At 51.4% G+C, this 22,280-nt stretch overlaps 2 protein-coding genes and 1 pseudogene across 9 annotated transcripts in view; 1 reads left to right on the forward strand and 2 right to left on the reverse strand.

Annotated features, from left to right (window-relative positions):
* Positions 1-4,180: 4,180 nt before the first annotated feature.
* On the forward strand, positions 4,181-6,934 carry PLD6 (phospholipase D family member 6). The gene is made up of 2 exons (XM_041772517.1): positions 4,181-4,619; positions 6,097-6,934. The coding sequence occupies exons 1-2, from the start codon at positions 4,181-4,183 to the stop codon at positions 6,342-6,344; spliced, it is 687 nt and encodes a 228-aa protein (XP_041628451.1). The 3' UTR covers positions 6,345-6,934.
* Positions 6,811-9,375, reverse strand: LOC121500917 (annotated as a pseudogene).
* A 9,372-nt stretch (positions 9,376-18,747) lies between these two features.
* The window catches only part of LOC121499604 (myosin phosphatase Rho interacting protein), a 147,227-nt gene continuing 143,694 nt past the window's right edge, over positions 18,748-22,280 (reverse strand). For all 8 annotated transcript variants that reach the window (XM_041770430.1, XM_041770431.1, XM_041770429.1 and 5 more), the window contains one exon: positions 18,748-19,484. In XM_041770430.1, coding sequence (XP_041626364.1) covers positions 19,413-19,484 — 72 coding nt within the window. In that variant the 3' untranslated portion in view covers positions 18,748-19,412. The remainder of the gene's footprint in view (positions 19,485-22,280) is intronic.

Below are 22,280 nucleotides of genomic sequence, written 5' to 3' on the forward strand. Positions count from 1 at the left end.
TCTCTCTCTCTCTCTCTCGCTGTGTCTCTCATGAAGAAGATTTTTATTTATTCATTTATTCATGAGAGACACAGAGGGAGAGGCAGAGACATAGGCTGAGGGAGAAGTAGGCACCCCACAAGAAGCCCGATGTGGGACTCGATCCTTGAACCCGGGATCACGCTCAGAGCCAAAGGCAGACACTCAACTGCTGAGCCACCCAGGCATCCCTAAAAAAAAAAAAATTAAAGGTAAATCTGTTTGCGAGGAAGGTGGCAGGAAGAATTCCCTGGATGACAGTGGAGCCCTTAAACTGCCAGCCCTGTGTTCTGGTCATCCTCTCAGAGTGGGAGGGGACTCCAAGGTCACACGGGTCAAGGATAAATGTGGGGCAAAGATGACTCCCCACTGCGTGCCTCATCTTGGGGATGATGTTATTTTCTGGGGACTGACATTCCCTGGGAAAACTGCTGTCCTGTTCAAAAGGGAAGTTTACCAGTTGTCCGCTGGGCTACTGACTGGCCCCTTGGCAGGTGGAACCCAGCAGAAGTGTTAGTCTTCATTTCCTAGGAATCTGTAATTTGAATTTCGAACACATACTGAAACTTATTTTGATAAGAAACTTTTTTTGATTCATTTTTAGGGACAGTTGTGGGCTTTTTCACCTGAGAACAGTGCCGCTTTTGAAGACTGACTCCCATGAGGGCGCAGAGGACATGGAAGGCAGCAGAGCGTGTGCAGGCTTGCTGACTCAGTCTGCTTTTGCGTTTTTGCAGTTTTGTACACTGACGGAGAGAGAGAAAACATTCTGGGTCTTGAGCCTTCTCCTTGTGTTTGAAGAGAGGCGAGGGTTTCAATACTTAACCCTTTTCCAAGAACAGACTGTCTGGAGCATTTGTTCAGAGTATTGCATGATTACTTAAGCATCCTTCCTAAATTCCTCCAATTGTAACTCTTAAGGATGTCCTGTTCAATACTAGTGGTATTTAATGCCTCTTTTAACTCCTGCTAAAGTTAATAAGTTCTTTTTAAAGATTTTATTTATTCACGGAGACACACAAAGAGAGAGAGAGAGAGAGAGAAAGAGAGAGAGAGAGAGGCAGAGACACAGGCAGAGGGAGAAGCAGACTCCATACAGGGAGCCCAATGTGGGACTCAATCCCGGGTCTCCAGGATCACGCCCTGGGCTGAAGGTGGGACTAAACCACTTGAACCACCCACACTGCCCAATTTTTTTTATTTTTAAACATGTTATTTATTCATGAGAGGCGCACAGAGAGAGGGAGAGACATAGGCAGAGGGAGAAGCAGGCTCCCTGGGGGGAGCCTGATGTGGGAGTTGATTCCAGGACCCTAGGATCACGACCTAAGCCGAAAGCAGATGCTCAACCATTAAGCCACCCAGGTGCTCTCGAAGTTTGATATTTTTAATAAACTTTAATTGGAAGACTTTGGGATTTATTGAAAAGTTTCAAAGGGACACAGAGAGTTTGCATATACTTTGCATATACTCCTCATCTGGTTTCCCTTACATCACTATCATACATTTGTCAAAGTGAAGAAACTGACATTGGTATATTACTATTAATTAAATTTGACTTTATTCAGATTTCACCACTTTTCCCAGTAGCCTTATCTTTCTGTTTCAGGACCCAGGCCAGGGCACCACATTGCATTCAGTTGTCAGGTCTCCCCAGTCTTTGCTGGTCTGTTACAGTTTCTAAGTTGTTCCCTTTTTTCATGTCCTTAGCCAGATATCCTGCACAGTGTGATAGCATGTCCTTCAATCTGGATTTCTGATGTTTTTTCCTCGTGATTGATCTGGGCTCATGAGCTTTGGGAAGGACCACCACAGAGTTGAAGTGCCCTTCTCATCAGTCATATCACGGGAGGGGCATCTGGGTGGCTCAGTCCATTAGGTGTCTCTTGATTTCAGCTCAGGTCATGATCTTGGAGTGGTGAGATCGAGCCCCACTTCAGGCTCCACCCTCAGCAGGGAGTCTGCTTGAGATTCTCCTCTTCCACTCCTTATCCCCATGCTCGCTCTCTCTCCATAAAAACAAAACAAAACAAAACAACTCCCCCCCAAAAAAACCAAAAAAATTTCATATCAGGGGTATGTAACATTCACACATCTCTGGCTATGTTAGTGGTTGAGGCAGTGTTTACCAAGTTTCTCCATGTAAACTCTACTTTTCCCCTTTCCCTACAATAATCACTAAGTCTAGCCTCCAAAGGGGCGGGGAGATTTAGGTCTACCTCCTGTGACAGGGAACATCTACTTATATTATTTGGAATTCTTCTGTAAAGAAGACTCAAATCTCTCGTTTCTTTATTCAAATGTCATTTACTTATATCAGCATGGAGTCGTGCATGTTTGTCTTGTACTTGGGTTATAACCAATACTGCATTATTTACTTTATTTCTCAACTTGCTCCAGTTTTGGCCACTGAGAGTTCTTTTCTGTTACCCCTGTGTCCTGCGGTCACGCCTCCATGCCTCATCCTCACTTTCTGGTAATAGAAGATGCCTGAAACACATCTTACTGTTTCCCTGCCCAACCCTAAAACCAGTTATTTCTTCAAGGAGTCCTGGTTCCTTTGTTGGAGAATGGTGTTTAGAAATGAAGACCTGGGGCAGCCCCAGTGGCTCAGCGGTTTAGCGCTGCCTGCAGCGCTGGGTGTGATCCTGGAGACCCAGGACGGAGTCCTATGTCAGGCTTCCTGCATGGAGCCTGCTTCTCCCTCTGCCTGTGTCTCTGCACCTCTCTCTCTCTGTGTCTCTATGAATAAATAAATTTTTAAAAATCTTAAAAAAAAAAGAAATGATCTGGGAGCTAGGTATGCTCATTGCTGCTGGGGTGTCTTGGCCTCTGAGGGGACTGAGGTATGTGGCACATGTATGTCGAACCTGACATGTGATGTATGTTAATATACATACTGAGCTAAACATGACTTCACTGTGGTATCTCTGACTCCACTCCAGTACCGCAGGCATCTCATCTTCTACCCTATGCAACAGAGAGAACCCTGGCTCAGACTACCAGCTGCCAACAGTTTCTTGAGCCATTCAGTCCCCGGGTGCTATAGGCAGTCCCGCCGTCGGGAAATCAATGGACCAACCAGAGTGCAGTGTTTATGAGCAGTTCCTTTTGTGTTTGCCTTACATGATTTTCCAAGGTTACTCACATCAGCTCCTTCTCCCCAATTTGGGGGTATGTTTTTTAACAGCTGCCAAGTCATGCAGAGACCATCAGCTGGTACAAGGAGGAGACTGTAGGGGAGTTATCACTTCCTTCTGGAGACCACAGATACACTTCAAATTAACCATGCAAAGTCCTGCCCAGGATTCAGGAAAGAAAAAAATAGACAAGAAATTCTTACGCTGTCTTCTCTCCTTTCTCTCCTCCCAAGCGGTGCACAGCGGGGCTGGGGCTCGCTAAGGTAGGACCAAGGGCTTCCCGGTTTCCACTAGGTCTGTGCTTAAAGCAGAACAGGCGCCCTCCGATGCCAAGCTGATACTGGGAGAGGCGGCAGAAATACAGGGGCCCAATGCCGGGCGTGGGCCGTCCCACGGTCTGCGACACGGCGGCCTGCGGCCCTCCGGCAGCGAGGGGCTCCTGGAACACCGTGTGCGTCTCAGGCCGCAGCCCGGGCCGAAGGGAAGGCGTGCACCGAGGTCAGCAGCCTCTCCCGCCCTCGCAGGGAGGACGTCCTGGGCTCTCGCGGCCCCGCGGGGAGCGAGAGGCGTCGGCGTCGGCGTCGGCGGGCGGTGCCCGGACCTCAGCGCGGCCACGCGAGCACGCGCCTCCACACGTGGCCGGCGGCTGCGCAGACGCCACGGGGAGGCCGGTGGAGGCACGAGCGGCGCAGGAGGCAGGAGCGCACGCATGGCGGGGGGAGGGGGTGGGGAAAGGTTGGGCGCACGTGGCTGCGGGGGGCGCAGGCGCGGTGGGCGGAGGGTGAAGGGCGAGCTCACGTGCCAGGGGCTGCGCAGGCGCAGTTGGCAGGGGCGATGTACGGGGCTGGCGGCGCGCATGCGTGATGGGCGGTGTGTGTGTGTGTGTGTGTGTGTTTGTGTGTGTGTGTAGGAGGGGGTCGGACGCGCCGTCGGGGGCGGTTGTGGGGGGAGGAGTACGTGGCCGTCGGCCGCGCAGGCGCGGTCGGCGGCGGGGCCGCGGGTTGTCGTCGGACCGAGGCGGCATGGAGCGGTTCCGATGGCAGGTGGCGGCCGTGGCGGCCGTGGGCCTCGCGCTGGCCCTGGAGGCGCTGCCCTCCGTGCTGTGCTGGCTGCGGGCCGGGCGCCGGCAGCAGCAGAGGCCGCCGCGGCGCCAGGTGCTCTTCTTCCCGTCGCAGGTGACCTGCACCGAGGCCCTGCTGCAGGCCCCGGGGGAGGCGCCGTCGGGGCCCCCAGCCGGCTGCCGGTGCAGCCTGCCCCACGGCGAGAGCTCGCTCAGCCGCCTGCTCCGCGCCCTGCTGGCCGCCCGCGCCAGCCTCGAGCTCTGCCTCTTTGCCTTCTCCAGCCCGCAGCTGGGCCGCGCGGTGCAGCTGCTGCACCAGCGCGGGGTGCGCGTCCGGGTCATCACCGACTGCGACTACATGGCCCTCAACGGCTCGCAGATCGGCCTGCTCCGCAAGGCAGGTAAGCGGGGCCGCGGAGGCTCGGGGCTCAGGGCCGGGGAGCCCTCGGGGGAGCAGCGTCAGGCCCCCAGCCCGGCGCCTGCTCTGACCCCGGGGCCTAGGCTGTGGTGGGGATGCCAAGGGCGGATACTGCAGGGGCCTGAGGATGGGGGAGACCCCGCGTATGGCCCACGTGGCCTTGTGAGGTCGGGAGAGTTTTACCCCGGAGAGACCCCGGGGCCATCTGTAAAGAACAGCTGCCCTCCCCCGGGGGCTGGGCTTCTGTGCAGGGGGGTCTTATGCTGGATACCCGGATGTGAGCCCCGGGGAGTGAGCAGGCTGTGTCTTCCCAGCTAGTGGAGGGAGATCTGGGGGCCTGCCCAGTAAAGCCACGAGCCCTTTTCGTTACCCTCATTTTCATGACCCGTGTTGGCCTTGGGATACTGTGGGGAAAGCCTGTGGCGGGTAGAGCAGGGAACGTAGCCCAGCCAGTTGAGTTTTTGACGACTGCAGACTGAAATGACAGCAGCCCAGTCAGCACCCAGGAAATCAAAAGCCAACTCAAAAACCAAATCTGCCAGCCCACTTGCTGGTCTACTCTGGGCCGTGTGCCATAGAAGCAGGCGTGCGCACAAGGCCAAGGTCGGGCTGACTCAGAGGGCTAGAGGAGGACAACAGTATTTCACCTTTTCTTTTTTTTTTTTTTTTTTAAGATTTTATTTATTTATTCATGAGAGAGACAGAGAGGCAGAGACACAGGCAGAGGGAGAAGCAGGCTCCATGCAGGGAGCCCAAGGTGGGACTCGATCCCGGTTCTCCAGCATCACACCCTGGGCTGAGGCGGCGCTAAACCACTGAGCCACCTGGGTGTCCCTAAACTGTTCTTTTAAATCACATTTCTCACGGTCTTGTTCACTGAGCAGATAGGTGGTTGGTGAGCTGGGCAGGACTCCAGGGTCCTGCCCTCGGGGAGCTTGCAGACATCAGGCTCTTCGGTGAGCCGAGGAGGCGCAGCCAGGGTGAATTCCTTTCTGTAGCAGACAGGGGTCCTTCTGCTGGGAGCGAAGAGGGCTGAACTCCTTCAGCCCAAGCCGCAGGGCCTGGCTTCTCCGGCAGCCTTCCTGCTCCAGGTGTACCCCCTCCCCCGTGCAACCGGGGTGTTTCCAGAGCGAGAGCTGGAAGGTAGGGAAACCCCACTTGCGGTCGCCCCAGCCAGATTCATGGCTGGCTCCTCCCAGGACCACTGACGGCCCCTGCTAGTCGGGTTATCCCGAGAAGTGTGGGTGGGCAGACCTCACCCAGAGTGCAGAGCTGGTCCCTTCCGGGGCTGCCACCCACACCTGCTGGAGTGGGACAGGCTTCCTGCTTCCTACTGAACCGGAACCAAATAGCCACAGTCGCGGCTGCTAGAAAGTGGCCCACGCTTGAGGAGGAGCTCAGGTGCTCACACCACAGTGTGGCCAGAGGGGATGGCAAAGGCTGACTTGCCCTTTTTGCAGGCATCCAGGTGCGACATGATCAGGACCTTGGCTACATGCATCACAAGTTCGCCATCGTGGACAAGAAGGTGCTGATCACGGGCTCCCTCAACTGGACCACACAAGCCATCCAGAACAACAGAGAAAATGTTTTGATTATGGAGGATGAGGAGTATGTGAGGCTTTTTCTGGAAGAATTTGAACGTATTTGGGAAGAGTTTAATCCTACCAAGTACACCTTTTTCCCACAGAAGAAACGAAGTCACTGAAGCTGTGTTGTCTCCGCTGTCTGCAGAGTTGGAGGGGAGAGTGGTGTTTAATGTCACAGAACTTTTGGTACCCAGAGTTAAAGCCAGAGCAAACCTCTGGGTGGGCCTCACCCAAAGCTGCTGCCGGTTTGGGTGTGACATGCATGGTTTGGGTGTGACATGCATGGTACATAAGCGAAATTTAGGAAAACATTCGTGCAAAGTCTGTTCTCGTTTGGTACAGGATGAAAGCCAAATAAACAGTGTTTGGGGTTATGGAAGACAGGGACATCCCTGCCACCCCACGTCAGTTGTTTAGGACAGCTTGTTTCTTGCCACAGTAAATGCGGCCACCACCTCTCACAATGTGCTTCCCAGGGCTGCCGGCTCCTGGGCCCATGGTGGATGGGCTTCTCCTGCCTTGGACAAGCTGACCCCTCCCGTCCCCCCCACCCCCGATCTGGGGTCTCTCATGTGGCCTACTCCATCAGCCCCGTGGCAGTGGCTCCTGACTTGTGTCCTCTTCTGTTGGCCTGGCCGCTCCCAGCAGCACAGCTGACACCTGGTATTGGTAGAGGCAGCAGTCCTTCGTGTCTGCTGTCACAAGCTCCTTGGTGGCTTCTTGGCAGGTTTGAGTCCACAGAGGGAACCGGGAGAAGTCAGGGAGGAGAAGGGGCAGGAGGAGGGAGGGGTGCCGGGCACGGCAGAAGTGGGGAGCTGCCCTCCAGGCCCCTGGTGAACATTGCTTGCCCCTGCAGCGGGCAGGTCATGCTCTTACCGGGTCTCCTTGCATGATGACCCTTTACAACAAATACACCTGGAGACTTTTCTCGCCCCCCCCCACCCCCCCAGCTTCTGTCAGCAAGGCCGGTAAGCGGCCAGAAGCTGCTTCTGTTTCCTGTTATGCCTTTAATTGTTAACATTCTCACATTCAAGGTGATTTTGTGTGCTTAGAAGTGGCCTTCACTGTTAGCACCTGTGAGCTTGGCTCATTGGCAGGTTTGGCTCAGCACAAGACATCCTGAATTACCTGACCATCCAGGGGAGTCAGCCAGGAGAGAGCCTGATTTGGGGCTGTGGCACCTCCCAGGTCTATTTTTACTGTCAGCTAGGGGATTTGCTCTCACCGGTAGCTACAAGAATAGCTGTCTTACATATACTTGTGAGATGTTACAGATTATCTTTTCATAACACATATCTTTAGTTCAGATGACACCCGAATGCTCATTGTGCCATCTTGTCATACTTGTGTAATATGCTGTGTGACTGGTCCTGAGGTCTGGGCGTGTACACTTTCCCCATCACACCCATGGAGCCACCTGCAGAGACCATTCCGTGTTGCATGTTTTTTTCTGTTTAAAGTCACCTTACTGTGTTACACAAGTAAACCCAAAGTTAGTTTTTCTGACTTATTGAGGCTATAAAGTATAATATATAGTTTGGAAATAAGACCTGCTTTTACACTAGATGTATTTTCTCACCTGCGTGTGTGTTCCAGCAGTCTGCTCTGAGGAGAGAACAGGAGTTACAGAATGTGTCCTGAATTATGAAGCTGGGTTGTCCTGGACTTCTGGCATGTTTAAATAAATATGTTCTTATTCTGGAATGCTAGTGCTGTTTGTCTTTTGCTCATCTGAATAGTGGGTGCGGTTTATTAAATGCCATTTGCGGGAAGTGGACAACATACAGCTGTTGAGAAACCACTGGTCAGGATGGGTGCCGCAAACAGGAGCAACACCTGAATGTGTTACTTGGGGCACCTTGTGAAGTCTTTTCCAAAGGTAATGAAGGTGGTTTTCCAGGGCCGAGGCTTATCCATCACACTCAGGGTGTGCTGACCCCAGCAAGTTCCCCAAATGTGGGAAACCTTCCCCCCAATTTAAAAAAAAAAAAAGCCTGACACAGGACTCGAGTCCCGGGACTCCAGAATCATGCCCTGGGTCGAAGGCAGGTGCTAAACCACTGAGCCACCCAGAGATCCCCGTATTCATATATTTTGCAAGATATCTGATGGGCAGCGAAGTAACTATGGTCAGAACCCTCTTGTAATCTAAAAACAACAGGGACTTTCTGTACAGGCAGCTGTGAACCTGATGGGTGGTACCATCAGCCTTCCATTTACTGTGATCTGTTCCCAAATATCCAGTAAAGGCTTTTTTACCCCAAGGACAGAGCACTGTGTTGCAAACTGGAGCAACTGCTGACACAGATTTAGACTTTCCAGGATTCCTCCAAGCACAAATCAGAGCTCCGTGGCCTCTCATGGAGTGGCCAAAAATAGACATCCTTTGGGGCCCACTGGAAAATTGGCATTTATGAGTTGGGGTAGCTCCTCAGTTACAGAATAGTACATTCTGTTGTTAGTTTTCCAAGGCTCTTCAGTAGCGTTCACTTAAAACCCAGCACCAGGGCCAGAGTCCCTCTCCTTTGCTTCCTTACTGAAGCCACAATGGCTGGCATCTGGGACAAGGACAACAAGGCCACGTTCAGAAGCAGCTTGATTAAAAAAAACAAAACACAAAAAAAACCCCACCAGACTTAAAAAAAAAATTTTATGTATTCATGAGAGAGACAGAGGGGCAGAGACACAGGCAGAGGGAGAAGCAGGCTCCTTGCAGGGAGTGCAATGTGGGACTTGATCCCAGGACCCCAGGGATCACGGCCTGAGCCAAAGACAGACACTCAACCGCTGAGCCACCCAGGTGTCCCGATAATCAGACTTTAAAATTTTGTTCTGAGTTAAACTAGGGCATTTTCCAGTTTATGCGTTTGGTGGTAAGTAGACAGCAAGTTTCATTTTGCAGTTCAGTTTATTATTTTTTAAAAGATTTTATTTATTTATTCATGAGAGATACACAGAGACACAGGCAGAGGGAGAGGCAGGCTCCATGCAGGGAGCCTGACATGGGACTCGATCCCAGGTCTTCCAGATCATGCCCTGGGCTGCAGGCGGCGCTTAACCGCTGCACCACCAGGGCTGCCCCTGTAGTTCAGTTTAACTCTCCGGTTCAAAACCTTTCTGAACGCCTCCAAAGCACTTGTTGCTGGAAATATTTCAATGCTATTCTTCTGTCCAATTGCTACTTGCTTTTTTTTTTTTTTTAATCTGCACCAAAGGGTAGATGATCTTTGGAGGTCAGTGGTGGCAGGAAAAGCAGCAGGATGGAAAAGTGAGGTCTCACCATGGCTGCACCTGCCACCTCCTCCTGTTGCTTGTTCTCATTCCTGACCTCTATTGGGCCCACCCACTTTTGGGTCAGGTATGTGAACCGTTTTGAGTTAACTTTTGTGTTTGGTGTGAGGAAGGGGGTCCAAGGGCATTCTTTTGCATGTCAATAGCTAGTTGTCCCAGCACCATTTATTGAAAAGATTATTATTTCCCCATTGAATGGTTTCGGCACTATTGTCAAAAATCAATTGCTTACATAAATGTACTCACTTACTTCTGGGTTCTTTTTTTTTTCTTTTAAAAAAGATTTTATTTATTTACTCATGAGGGACAGAGAGAAAAAAGCAGGCTCCATGCAGGGAGCCCAACGTGGGACTCGATCTCAGGTCTCCAGGATCACGCCCTGGGCTGAAAGCGGGCACCAAACCGCTGAGCCACCCGGGCTGCCCACTTCTGGGTTCTTAATAATGGTCCATTGATCTATAGGTCACTCCCTATGCACACTGCCTTGCATACATAGTGTTTGTAGTTGTTTTAAAACCCAGGAAACAAGTCCTTTAACTTTGTTCGTTCCAACATTGTTTTGGCTATTCTGGATCCTGTTATATTTCTATATGAATCTTAGATTCAGCCTATCCACTTTTGCAAAAGCAGGGCAGCCCAGGTGGCTCAGCGGTTTAGCACTGCCTTCGGCCCAGGGCCTGATCCTGGAGACCCGGGATCGAGTACGGACCGCATCGGGCTTCCTGCATGGAGCCTGCTTCTCCCTCTGCCTGTGTCTCTCATGAATAAATAAATGCAATCTTATAAAAAAACAAAACAAAACAACTTTTGCAAAGGCAGCTGAGGTTTTGACAGGGATTGTATTGAACTATAGATCAAGGTTGGGAAGTATTATCATTCTAACAATATCACATTTTCTAACCCACGGATGTCAGATTCCTTTCCATTTACTTAAATCTTCAAATAATCTTTTGTAATTTCAGTTGATAAGTCTTATACTTCTTTTAAATGATACATATTTTATTCTTTTTTATATTATTGCAAATGGAATTGTTTTCGTAATGTGTTTCAGATTGTTAGTAAATACAATCTATTTTTTTTAGGATTTTATTTATTTATTCACAAGAGACACAGAGAGAGAGAGGCAGAGACACAGGCAGAGGGAGAAGCAGGCTCCATGCAGGGAGCCTAACACGGTACTCGATCCGGGGGACTCCAGGATCACGCCCTGGGCCAAAGGCAGGCTCCAAACCGCTGAGCCACCCAGGGATCCCCTACAATCTATTTTTGTATACAAATCTTGTACCCTGCAAAATTGCAGAACTATCAGTTTTAATAGATTTTTTTGGGGGGTGGATTCCTTAGGATTTCCCATATACAAGATCATGTCATCAATAAATATAGTTTTACTTCTTCCTTTCCAGTATGGATGTTTTTCCTTTTTCTTGAGTGGCTAGAACTTCCAGGGCAGTGTTGAATAGACATGGTGAGAACAGATACCAGTTTTATTGCTGACCTTAGTGGGGCAGGGGGAGGGGAGCAGTTTTTTACCATTAAGTATCAAGTTAGCTGTGTGTGTGTGTGTGTTTTTTTTTTAAAGATTTTATTTATTTATTCATGAGAGACACAGAAAGAGGCAGAGACACAGGCAGAGAAAGAAGCAGGCTCCATGCAGGGAGCCTGACATGGGACTTCATCCCGGGTCTCCAGGATCAGGCCCTGGGGCAAAGGTGGCACTAAACCGCTGAGCCACCCGGGCTGCCCAGTTACGGGTTTTTTATAGACAATCTTTATCATATTTAATAAGTTTCCTTCTATTCCTAGTTTGCTGAGTGTTTTCATCATCAAAGGATGTTGGATTTTCCAAATGCCAACTGGTTTTCAAAATTGCACTTACAGAGCTTAAAAAAAAAAAAAGGATGTTAAAGCTATCAGAATACCATTACATCAGACCAGTGTCTAGAATTTTTTTTAAAAGACCTTATCCATTCATGCATGAGAGACACAGAGAAAGGCAGAGACATAGGCAGAAGGAGAAGCAGGCTCCATGCAGGAACCTGATGTGGGACTCGATCTGGGACTCTGGGACCACATCCTGAGCCAGAGGCAGACATCCAACTGCCAAGCCCCCTCAGGCGTTCCCCCTAAATTTTTTAATGGACAAAAAGTTAATGAAACATCCTGAAACAACTGGAATGGCACACTGGATCTTTTATATGTCTGTACTCAGTTTTCTAAGTTTTGTGAATTCTGTAAATTGATTTCCAGCAAATAAGAGTCCGTATGTGATTTTTCTGTGTTTATTTGAATAAAAGTTTGGATTTCCACATACTTCATTCCAAAGGTTGTGGCAATTTTGGAAAACTCCAATTTCTTATTTTAAATTTATTCAATAGGTCACAACCAGAATCTTAAAAAATTAAATAGAATGTAGACATCACAGCATATTCTAATAAGAGTGCATTGTTTGGTGAAATGTTGGGCTGTGGTTGGGATGTGTGTGTGTGTGTGTGTGTATGGTCATGAGGTAAGATGTATTTTCTTTTTTAAGCAAAAAGCAACACTTTACTGTAGATAAACCCAGTAATGAAGGATTATATAGTTCCTTAAGTGCCAGTTATATAGCTCTTTCTCCTCAGCACTTCTTACTGTGCTCTTAGCCTCCCTTGGAGATTTCTGTAACAGAGCCATGTTTCTTCATTAGATTCATGATGTAAAATACTTAGTATGTGTTGTCTGCGAACATGTGCAATACAGATTCTTATGGGAAATCTTTTGATTTTAAAATGCTGACAACTAATCCTCAACTCTGAAAACATTATTTTAAAATAGGCAGATTAGGGATCCCTGGGTGGCGCAGCGGTTTGGCGCCTGCCTTTGGCCCAGGGCGCGGTCCTGGAGACCCAGGATCGAATCCCACGTCGGGCTCCTGGTGCATGGAGCCTGCTTCTCCCTCTGCCTGTGTCTCTGCCCCTCTCTCTCTCTCTCTGTGACTATCATAAATAAATAAAAATAAAAAAAAAATTTTTTAAAAAAAAAATAAAATAGGCAGATTATTAAAAGTGGAAAAAAACTCCAGTATAAATCATTAGGCTACTGACCAGCTTTGGAATGTTGACCTAAATGCATAATTTGCATGTCTCCCACTACACAAAATCCCATTCACAGCATGCAAAGGGTGATGCAAAAATAGTTTATTATGATATAGTTTATGTAAAGTTAGGTAATTATTTACAAAATAGAAATGATAAGCTACATCCATAGGAATCTAGCATGTCACACAAAGGAATAAATATTCTGAGGAAGGAACACTTCAAACTGTAGTGAACACTTGTTCAGAAACTTTGTTAATAAAAATCCTCAATGACACCATCATGATCTTGAATTGTCATAAAGGGCGAGTGGCTTAGCTGGCCAGGCTCATCTGTTCGGGAGGACGGCGTAGCCTGACGGGGTCCCCCGCCCCACTTGGGGGCTCCTGCTGCACCTACAGGCTGGTGCACAGGACTTGCCCACGCTCTCCAGGCCTCTGCTCGCTCCCGCACAGGACTTTGTGTCCTGCACATGATGATGAACATCATCATCCAACCTTAGTACAGAAAGGAAACCCCAGTTAGAATCATACACCCGAGGGGTGAAGGCATTAGCTGTGGCAGCCGTCACTGCTGTGGGTTATTTCCCACCTTGTTCATGCATCAGCTCCCCCAGCGGCTCGGCTGAGTGCTGTCCCTAGTAGCTGACCTGAGACACTCACTCTGGCAGAAGAGTATTAGTGAGAAAAGTTAGTAAGAATTACAGTTGTTGAGGAGTGATTAGAAACTTTACATTTTATAAATATTACTTAGGAAAACCACATGAATTCTTATCACTTAACTGGTCTTAAGTCCTAACAATGTCAGTAGAGAAGTCGTTAATACTAAAGGTAAATCCTAAAATCCACTTTAATTGGTTCTGTGATAGAAACGTGACATGATAATGACTTCAGTGTTCGTTATATAATCCAGGCCGAGTTTCCTACAAAACAAAACTGAAATGTGTGCTACAAGCTGCAAAGGGCAAAGAACAGAGGGCCCGGGACAGGCGACAGGCAGCAGGCACGCTGCGTCTGGCAACCGCCGTGCTTCCAGAACTCCGCTTCTCTGTGGTGCTTGGACCGCCTCCTGGGAAGGCCCGCGACGGCCACCCACGGGCCGTGTGCTTCCACCTCGAGACCTGCACGCCCTCCCGGGTCGGCCTAAGGACCGGACGATCCAGCTCTGAGGTGGTATGACTGTACGTTTCCTCACATGGACGTGGACACACGCGGCAGGTTGGCCACATTGGTGCTCTCGACGCTGTCCCCCGTAGAACCCAGTCGCTGCGACATGCAGATGCCTGGCCTGGCGAGTGTGCACAGGTCACCCATTTGGGCCCCTCACGCCACACCTGTGCTTTGAACGAAGCCTCCCTCCAGGTGTTCCATTAGCATGTCAAGGGCGTGGGGAAGACGGACCCACCATGTTCCTCTCTGTCCGCTTTTTGGAGGGTTCGACCTGGCTGTGGCGGCAGCAAGCATGATCGAGGTCTTCCACGGGCAAAGTGCCGAAGGCAGGCCTGCTGTCATCTCAGATGCTGTCGTACACTCTTTCAAACCGCCTGTGAAGTGGCCGCAGCCTTTTAAGAAGATACCCCAGTCACGAAGAACATTTCCTTGGGGCGTTGGGTGTTCAGCCTGTACCCAAAGCGCTCCTCCCCCTCTGACACAGGGAGGTCTGTTAAGATTTTGTTTTTAAACCCACACGAACTCTGTCACACACCCACACAAATCCCTGCAGTAACTTCCGAGGACTATTTACCCTGCTCGCTCTGAATAACCTACAGGCTATTCTGAGGAAAACCAACGTGGTTGCTTTTCAATACGGAGAAGCTGGAAGCCACCGGGAGCCGCGTGGCGCCTGGGGCAGGGGCGGGGCGCTGACGACCTCCTGCCCCGCTGAGCACCTTCCGTTGAAACCCTGAGAAGGGAGACCTCTTCCCTGTATAAAGAAACGAGAGGACTCGAAACGTGTTCTCCAAAGGGCACATGGATGCGGCCGGGGCCGTCCCCGCAGACGGCCCTTCAGACAAAGTGAGCTTCGCGTCCAGGCTGCGCTTTTGTCATGTCTTCCTATCAAAGGATCCCCAAACCAGTGGTTTTACGTGACTCCCTTGAGGCTGATTGTCCCTTAAATCCCCAACTGAGGGAGGTACGAGCTGGTGGACGTGCTCGCCCCGGTGTGCGCACACGCAGCACCGCCGGCTCCGCGGGCGCCCTCTCCTGGGAGTGCTGCGGAAGGACGGACGTGTCCAAGGTGTGCTACTCCGCGCCGCGGGCCGCAGACGACGGTACCTTTTGACCCGCTCTCAGCGGAGTGAAAAAACCTTTCCGAGGCTCTCAGTCGGTAGGCACCCGGCGGCACGGGCAAGCCGCAGGGGCGCTGTGTGCCCTGAGAAAGCCCCGAGTGCGAAGCACGCGGGACCCCCCGCGGCCGCTCCCCTGCACTCCCGGCTGAGCGCCCGGGGCTCCCCGGCTCGAGAAGGACCCGAGGCAGAAGAGCCTGAGACGCCAGAGGGGAAAAGCCGCGCGCCAGTACCCAACTTCCCGAAGCTCCAGCACCAGCCAGTTGGCAGCGTCCCCTTCCCAAGCCCCTGTGAAGGGCCGGGCGGGGTGCCGCGGCCATGGGGACACAGGACGGGGCACTTCAGATCCGCTTACACAGCAAACGCCTAACAGCAAACACGGATAGCCCCACGTGAGGATTGGGCGGGGGGGGGGGTGTTCAAAAGGACCCAAGTGAAGTTTCTGGAGAAGTGAAGCTTCCAATCAGCACGCCAAGCTGTAATTCCTTTTACTGCGATTCCTTTTAAGTGCAATGCTACATACCTCCCGTCCTTGGTAAACCTTTGAACACAGCCCCCCGACCATCCAGGCTTTTTTGGTAGTAAAAGTTGGGGTAGTCACTGAATTCTGTTTTAGTTTTCCGGCTTTCTGAAATTGTATCTAGGATGGAGAGTGTTAAAATCTCAAGCTTCTTTAGAACAAAGATGAGGAAACTTCCTTTCAGTAATTCGCTTCCGTTCAAGAAGACGTTCTTCCCACTCTAGCGGAGAACAGCTCTGAGCCCCTGGAGAAGCGCCTTGGGAGACACACTGGGGCAGGAGCGGCGGGGAGTGGGGCGTGCTTAGCCGTGAAGCTAGCACGCAGGCACCGAGGCCGGGGAGGGCACAGCCCCCCCACCCCAGCGTCCAGGGAGTTACTAGCAAGCCTGCGGGGGAGAAACCTTCTAAAGGAGAAATACACTGCCTGCTGGCTCACGAGTGGGGAGCCCAGCCGCACCCCTTTCTAGCCTGAGTCCAGCACTCACAGGGTCAGCGGCAGGGGCAGGGTGGCCACTTGCTACCTCCTGCCCCAGAGGCCTTAAAAACGGACTTGCCCAGGGGACCGCCAGGCAGCAGTGACAAAGAGGGCCACATTCCATCTGTCTCCCTCCGCGGTGAAATAAAGAATATTAAATACATCTCTAATGATGTTTTGTACACCATCCATTTGGTCTCCTGGCCTTACCTGTCAGAATCCCGTACTGGCCGACTCCCACGGTTTTTAAAAACCGCAGTTCCGTCTCTTTCCTACCGTGGCCCTGGTGAGGCCCCAAAGCCTAGTGGTCAGGTCAGGGAGCTAGTGACAGAGTGCACATAACTAGCCAGAGCCCAGGGCCTTCCCTCACTCTCGGCCTTTCCACTTGCTGGATTCACAGGGAGGCACCTTTGGTCTCAGCTCTTGCCAAACCCACACGTCCCCACCATGGCCCTAACTTCCTCCCTTAAATTCAGACCCACTTCGATGCCTTCTGGCATAAGCTTCCATTTCCAACGGCAAAGCACTCCATCTGCCACACCGCGGCCACCAGGGGAGCTGCCGCCAGCCACATTTAGCAGGAATGCTAGCTCTCACACCCACGTGCCAAACACAGAGCCCAACCAGCAGAAAGCGGCTCCTCGGTGTGCATCTGTGCTCGTGCACAGCCGTGCGCACACTGGGACCCAAGCTCGCGCTCACGAGAACTGTCGCTAGTTTCCCCACTCTCGGTGGGTGTGCTTGCTTGCAGGAGCTTGCGGGTTACAGATGAACTAGTGACCATTCACAGGAAAGCGGTTACGACTGTGGGTTAGTGGAGACTCGATCCGTGTTATCACCACACCCTGCCCCAGGGAAGTTGGAGCGCCGTGAGCTGACCTTCACCTGTGTTAGCCCATCCGCAGCCCCTGAAGGACCCGTCTCTACCAGCAGAGGCCAACTCCACCTCCACAACTGTCTTCTCTCCTCCGGAACTTGGTGGCTACATCCCTCCCCTGGGGGCTTGGGGGCTTGCAGGGGGCTTGGGGGCTTGCAGGGGGCTTGCAGAGCACGTACGGAGACTGCACTGTGGAGGCTGGGATGCGACACACAGGTGGCCAGTGCAGCCCCTTTCTTCTGTCCTGCCCGCTCCCTCCAGCTGGAGGATGGGGCTCAGCAGCAGGCGGTTCATCCTGGTTCTTGGCCTGACAGTAGTTATCACTGTGCAATGCTGGGCAAGACCAGGCCAGGCTCAGGGCATTTTTGGGAGGTGGCAGCCGGAGTGCCCCCGTTTCTAGCCGGCTTCCTGGTAACCCCCTGACTGAGGCAGCCCCAGGGCAGGGAGTTGTGGTCTCTGTGGTGAGGAGGAGCCTTCAGAGGCGGCAGTGATAGGTCTTTCCCCGTCTCTGCCTTCGACTTCCACATGCTACACTTAGCACACGAGTTCAAGGATTCCGGAGGTCTAACCTCAAGGGGTAAATGATGAAGACAAGTATGTAAGGTGCTCTTCGACCTCTACAAAGCACTGCAGATTTCAGACTCGGCACAGTCTGAAGGCAGGTGGCACCTGAATGCATGCGGGGATGCTGCCAGGTAAGCTGGGAGGGCTAGAGGCAGGGGGCTGCCTGGAGGAGGGCCAGACTGCCCAGAGGCAGCAGGGGCAGCCACACAGAAAACTGCACTACATGAGGGGTTTTCCGAGGGGTGCCGTGAAATCACGGTGCCGAGACAGCTTGAGCAGAGGCGCGGTGCAAGGCCCCTGGCCCATGAGATCCTGCTGGACAGCACATCACTCTCTGCCTTGGACGACACACCCATTAAACAGTGTTCTAGAGACGGAAGGGTCCCCAGGGCCCAACATCCCTTCTGTACGCTCCTGTTCGGAGTGGCACACACACAAAATCATGGTCCTTTCTAAAAATGCTGCCAACCTACAGGGGGGCGTGGAGTGGGGTGCAGGGAGCAGTGTCTGAGAAGTAGAATTAAAACACCAGACCTGATATTCTCTTGCTTTTGAAAACGTGCAAGAATAGCAGCAAAGGAGTGATGGGTGTGGGTTAAGATTCTGGAAGCTGATGAAGGAAAGGCTCAATGCCAGTGGAGAACTCAAAGAGTTTATTCCCATGAGAAGATGGCACGCCCCAGACCCTTCCAGGCCTTTCCTTGAATGAGCCTGTTCTGAACTAAATCTAGAGACCAAGCAAGGGCACTTCTACATTTTTACCTGCAAAGTCCCCATGTACCCAGGGACTGCCAACGTAACGGGAGCATTGACAGAGTGCACGCATGCTCCCGGCAGTAAAACAAACGGGGCAACAGAAGCGGCGAGACCAGAGCGGGCTCCTCCAAACCCTCCAAGGCAAAGCTTCCGGCCTGCTCTGAAGGCCACAGAACGGCGGCGGCCCGCTGGGCTGGGCTGGTTTACACTCCTGTCTTAACACGATCAATAGTTCTCACGGAGCCATGACAGAAGCCCCGTGTAGCAGATTCTCAAGGATTACTGTGGTGTTTCCTGGCAGTTAAAAAGGTCTTACTCTCTAAGAAAAATCAAAATTGTTAGTATAGTTTTACTGCTGGCTCTCCGCTGCAAGAGAACTTTTCAGGGCTCAAATCAGAGCTCAAAACATATAACAGCAAGTTTCATCCGACATCCTCTGTACTTTCTTCTTGACTTAACATAGGGGTCTTCGCTCAACCTTCTCAAAAGCAATGTAGAGGCTTCTTTCAGGAAGGTTCAAGACATGAACAGTCCTTCCCCTCAAAGGACTACCCAAAGGAAACTGGCAAGCAGTGTGAAGCCCCGGGCTGCAGCTCAACACTCTGTGAGTCTTTATGAAAAGACCAGAACTACTAGTGACCAAGAAAAGAACGAGCGTAGGAAGGAATGAGAGGGGCCGGGGTTTTGTGCAAGATTTAATAAAAAACAAACAAAAATAGGAATGGCTGCTTTCAACATTTTCCAGGTTGTGAAAGGTTCCCCACGATTATCTGGGCTGTGGCTCTAAGCTGAATTAGTGGGACAAGTACAAAACACTGTTCTCCCAAACCAAAGGTGGTGAGTGGAGGTTATAAGCCACGCCTCCCCACCTGCTCCTCCAGCTCCTCCCGCAGGCCAGTGAGTTGTCTGTGCTGCCCCCCTGGCGCCCACACGCAGCAAAGCGAGAGCCCCGACTCTGCACAGTGCCCTCAGCGGACGAGCTAGCTTATCGACAGGCTGCTGGGCCTTAATACTGACGGTGAGTGCGGTGGATGCAGTGGGCAGGGGCTCTGTGCAGACCCCGGCCGGGAGCACACAGCTCTCCCGGCCCCCCTGCTTGGCTGATTTGAGAATACCATGGAAAAAAAGCTTTGACAAACACACAGGAAGCTGGAATCAACACAGCAGGGAACGGTGTGAACAACCCTTATATCGGTCTTTCATGCATCCATACCTACAGTTAATGATGACAACAGTAACAACAACAACAATAATAATAAAAAATAAAGGTACAGACAAAAAGCAGCGCTGGGGTAGTGCTGCCGCAGGCTGGGAGGGGTGTGTGTGTTCAAGTTGAACGGGACACGGCTAGTCTTTCTTCAAGTCCCTGGATTCAAAGAGCTTCAAGCGTTCTTGCACCGTCAGGCCTTCTTTCAGACTCTGGGTGGAGATGAGAGCAGGAGAGAAAGAAGGAGACTGTTAACTACGAGGCCTGGTGCTGTGCGTGCGTGCGGCTGCAGGCAGGCAGAGGTGCGGGTGCTGGGGTGGAGGGCAGGGCAGGAAGGGCTCCTCGAGAGATTAGTGGGGCATGCTAAGGAGAGAGACATCCCCTGTGAAATGGTGTTATCTGGATGAAAAAGCAAAAACCAGAGAAACAGACCATGTGTGTAAGAAGCTGAATTCTGAGCTTAAGGCTCTTCAGACAAGCAGCGACCAGATCAATTCAGCCAGGAGAAAAAGCTGTGCCAAGAACTAGAAATCCGCCCATCCATGTCTTTCTCTGTGTGTGTGTCTGTCCACATCTAGTTCCTCTGTGACCAGGATACTGAGCATTATGAGGAGGGCTGCAGAGCTTGCAGGGCTTTGCTGGCAGTGTGGCCAGGGACCCCTCCTCCCTGGTGCACCCTGGCAGCGCCTGCTTCCCTTGGGCCTGCTCCTGGCACTCCCTGAGCAGCAGCCCTGCTGGATTTGCTGTTACTGGGGACCTGGGAACATGTTAACATATTTACTAAGATTTTCAGAATGTGAAACCAATACTCTAATGTGTGACCTCAGCAGTTTAAACCCGTGTGATCCAGGATGAGTGATATTTTCCTAACTGGGGGACAAATTATTTCTCACTTTACTGCTGGAGGCTTTTCCCGAAGATCTACTTTCTCAATGAGGAAAGGAGTATCACTTCAGAGTACGGCTGAGGATACTCCAGTATCAGTTCGGACAGGGCTGGCTTCTTAGCAGCTGGACACTAGCCTCAGATTGCCAGGTCCCTGGGCTGGCTGGCATGTGCTAGAGCTGACAAAGGTACAGGATCCCCTAAGATGTATAGGACTTGAGGCTGGCCCTGGGTACAGGCTCCAGACAGCTACACCAGTTTTAGCCCCAAACCTGAGCACCATGAAATAAAATGCTGGTGCCCAGCACCATGCTAGTCTGCTGGCCTAAAGAGCCCAGCCTGCTGTTTCCAGCTGTGACACAGTCTCAGGAGGTCCTGATGTGGCTCAGCCAGATGCTTTGGAGCACATATTTCCGAGTGAGGACTGTGTGACTGGGCCACCTGCAAGGTTTGAGGCCAGGGGGGTGGGCCCTGGTGTTCCCTTCCGGTTATGTAGAACAGCTCTGCTTCTTTTCTATACTGTGGAGCTGTATGTGTGTAGATGAATAAAGATAACTGCCCTCCCCCCTTTTAAATAAAGGGTTCTATGGCTAACCTTTCTGAAACCCACTGGTCCAGATGGACCTTAATATAAGCTGTTGGTTAGGGGGTCACTATTGAAGCTTGCTACCCAGTTGGTTGGAGGATGGGGGTGCAAATCCATGTTCCATTCTGAACCAGAAATTCCCTTAACATACATAATCGCCTGAGATGCTCTCAGGTCTTCTCCCAAGCGCTTCAGGCCAAGGGGCTGCCATGTGCACAGGGTCAGTCTTGGACAGGTGCTAGGTATACATGACCAGTTGTGGGAGGCCCCACACCTAAGTGCCAGGCCCACAGGCAGGCCTGGCACATGTCATACCGCTTTGTTCTAGCTGCGGACTTTCAAGGGCTTTCAAGGGCTAGCAAATGTCCTGCCTGTGTGCTCCTTCCATGAAAGGTCAGAGTCCCTGCTGTGCTCAGGAATGTAGCATGGGAGCAGGGCGACGAGGGGGAGCCCAAGGCTGTGTGCCACACATGGCTGTACACTAGAATTGGAAGGGAAGAATGTGCACAACCCCTACACTGACTCTGCGTGCCCAGAGAAGGGTCCTTGGGGTGCAGAGTAGCTCCCCTGGGGCTCATTCCTCCCACACAGCCAATCTCTCCACCAAGTATCTCTGTGAGCCCATACTCAGACTACCAGAAAGGGGCCTCCATGAGGATCTCATGGGAAAGATTTGCTCCGTTCTAATACCAGGAAAGCCATGATGCTCTTAAGCACTGAGCTTGCCTTGATTTTATGGGTGCTGAGACTTTCTATCCTTCTCAGTGTGGCATGATACAGAAACAGAACACCAATAAAGGACATAAGTCAGTACATATCAGATCCCATATCACAGAGCACTGACAACAGGTTTGGTTTCTGGGCAACTTAACCCCCTGGTCTTCCCATGGTGGGGTTAGGGTGTGTGTGGAATGGGAAATCTCCAAATACAGTCAGGGAAAAGGACAGCACACATCCCAGTGTGAGTGCCTACTGACATCGCAAACAGGCCTGAGCCCTTGGCATCACAACACGTGTCCCTGAGGACATCTGCAGGGTCCCTGTCTTTCTACTCACACCAGAAGGACTGTGCCTGCATATCAGGACAATAGAGACTTGTCCAAGCCAACCATGGACTCAAAGACATCTGGGAAAGCCCCATTCCTGGGCTCCTTACCACTCCTGCCTGGGTCATGGCACCTCTGAGAGGCTGAGGCTGCCCTGGAGGCCCAGTTTTCTCACTTTCTACCTTTGCTATAGTTCCTTCCCAGCCGGTGTAAAAGGTCTTCCCAGTGCACCCACTACAAAAATCCTTCTTGATAAAGGTCTTTTTGCAGATTTTCTGGTCTTTTGTCCAGAGTCCTGTGTACTTTTATCCCCCTGCAGGGACTCTGACATGCCACCTGGGACACATAATCTATCTTGACAGGGTGGACACACTGTAACAAGGGTTTCCAGAAGTTTTTCACTGACTGTCATTTACATTTACATTTACTGACATGGGCAAAAGGCCTAAATCATTAACAGTGATTTTAGAGCAGATACAGTTCAACCTCAA

This window comes from Vulpes lagopus, chromosome 10, assembly GCF_018345385.1.
Source record: "Vulpes lagopus strain Blue_001 chromosome 10, ASM1834538v1, whole genome shotgun sequence".
NCBI lineage: Eukaryota > Metazoa > Chordata > Mammalia > Carnivora > Canidae > Vulpes > Vulpes lagopus.

Coding starts and splice junctions, on each gene's coding strand:
- PLD6 (XM_041772517.1), top strand. CDS start 4,181: ATGGAGCGGTTCCGATGGCAGGTGGCGGCCGTGGCGGCCGTGGGCCTC. Junction 4,620..6,096: donor CGGCCTGCTCCGCAAGGCAG/GTAAGCGGGGCC, acceptor CCCTTTTTGCAG/GCATCCAGGTGCGACATGAT.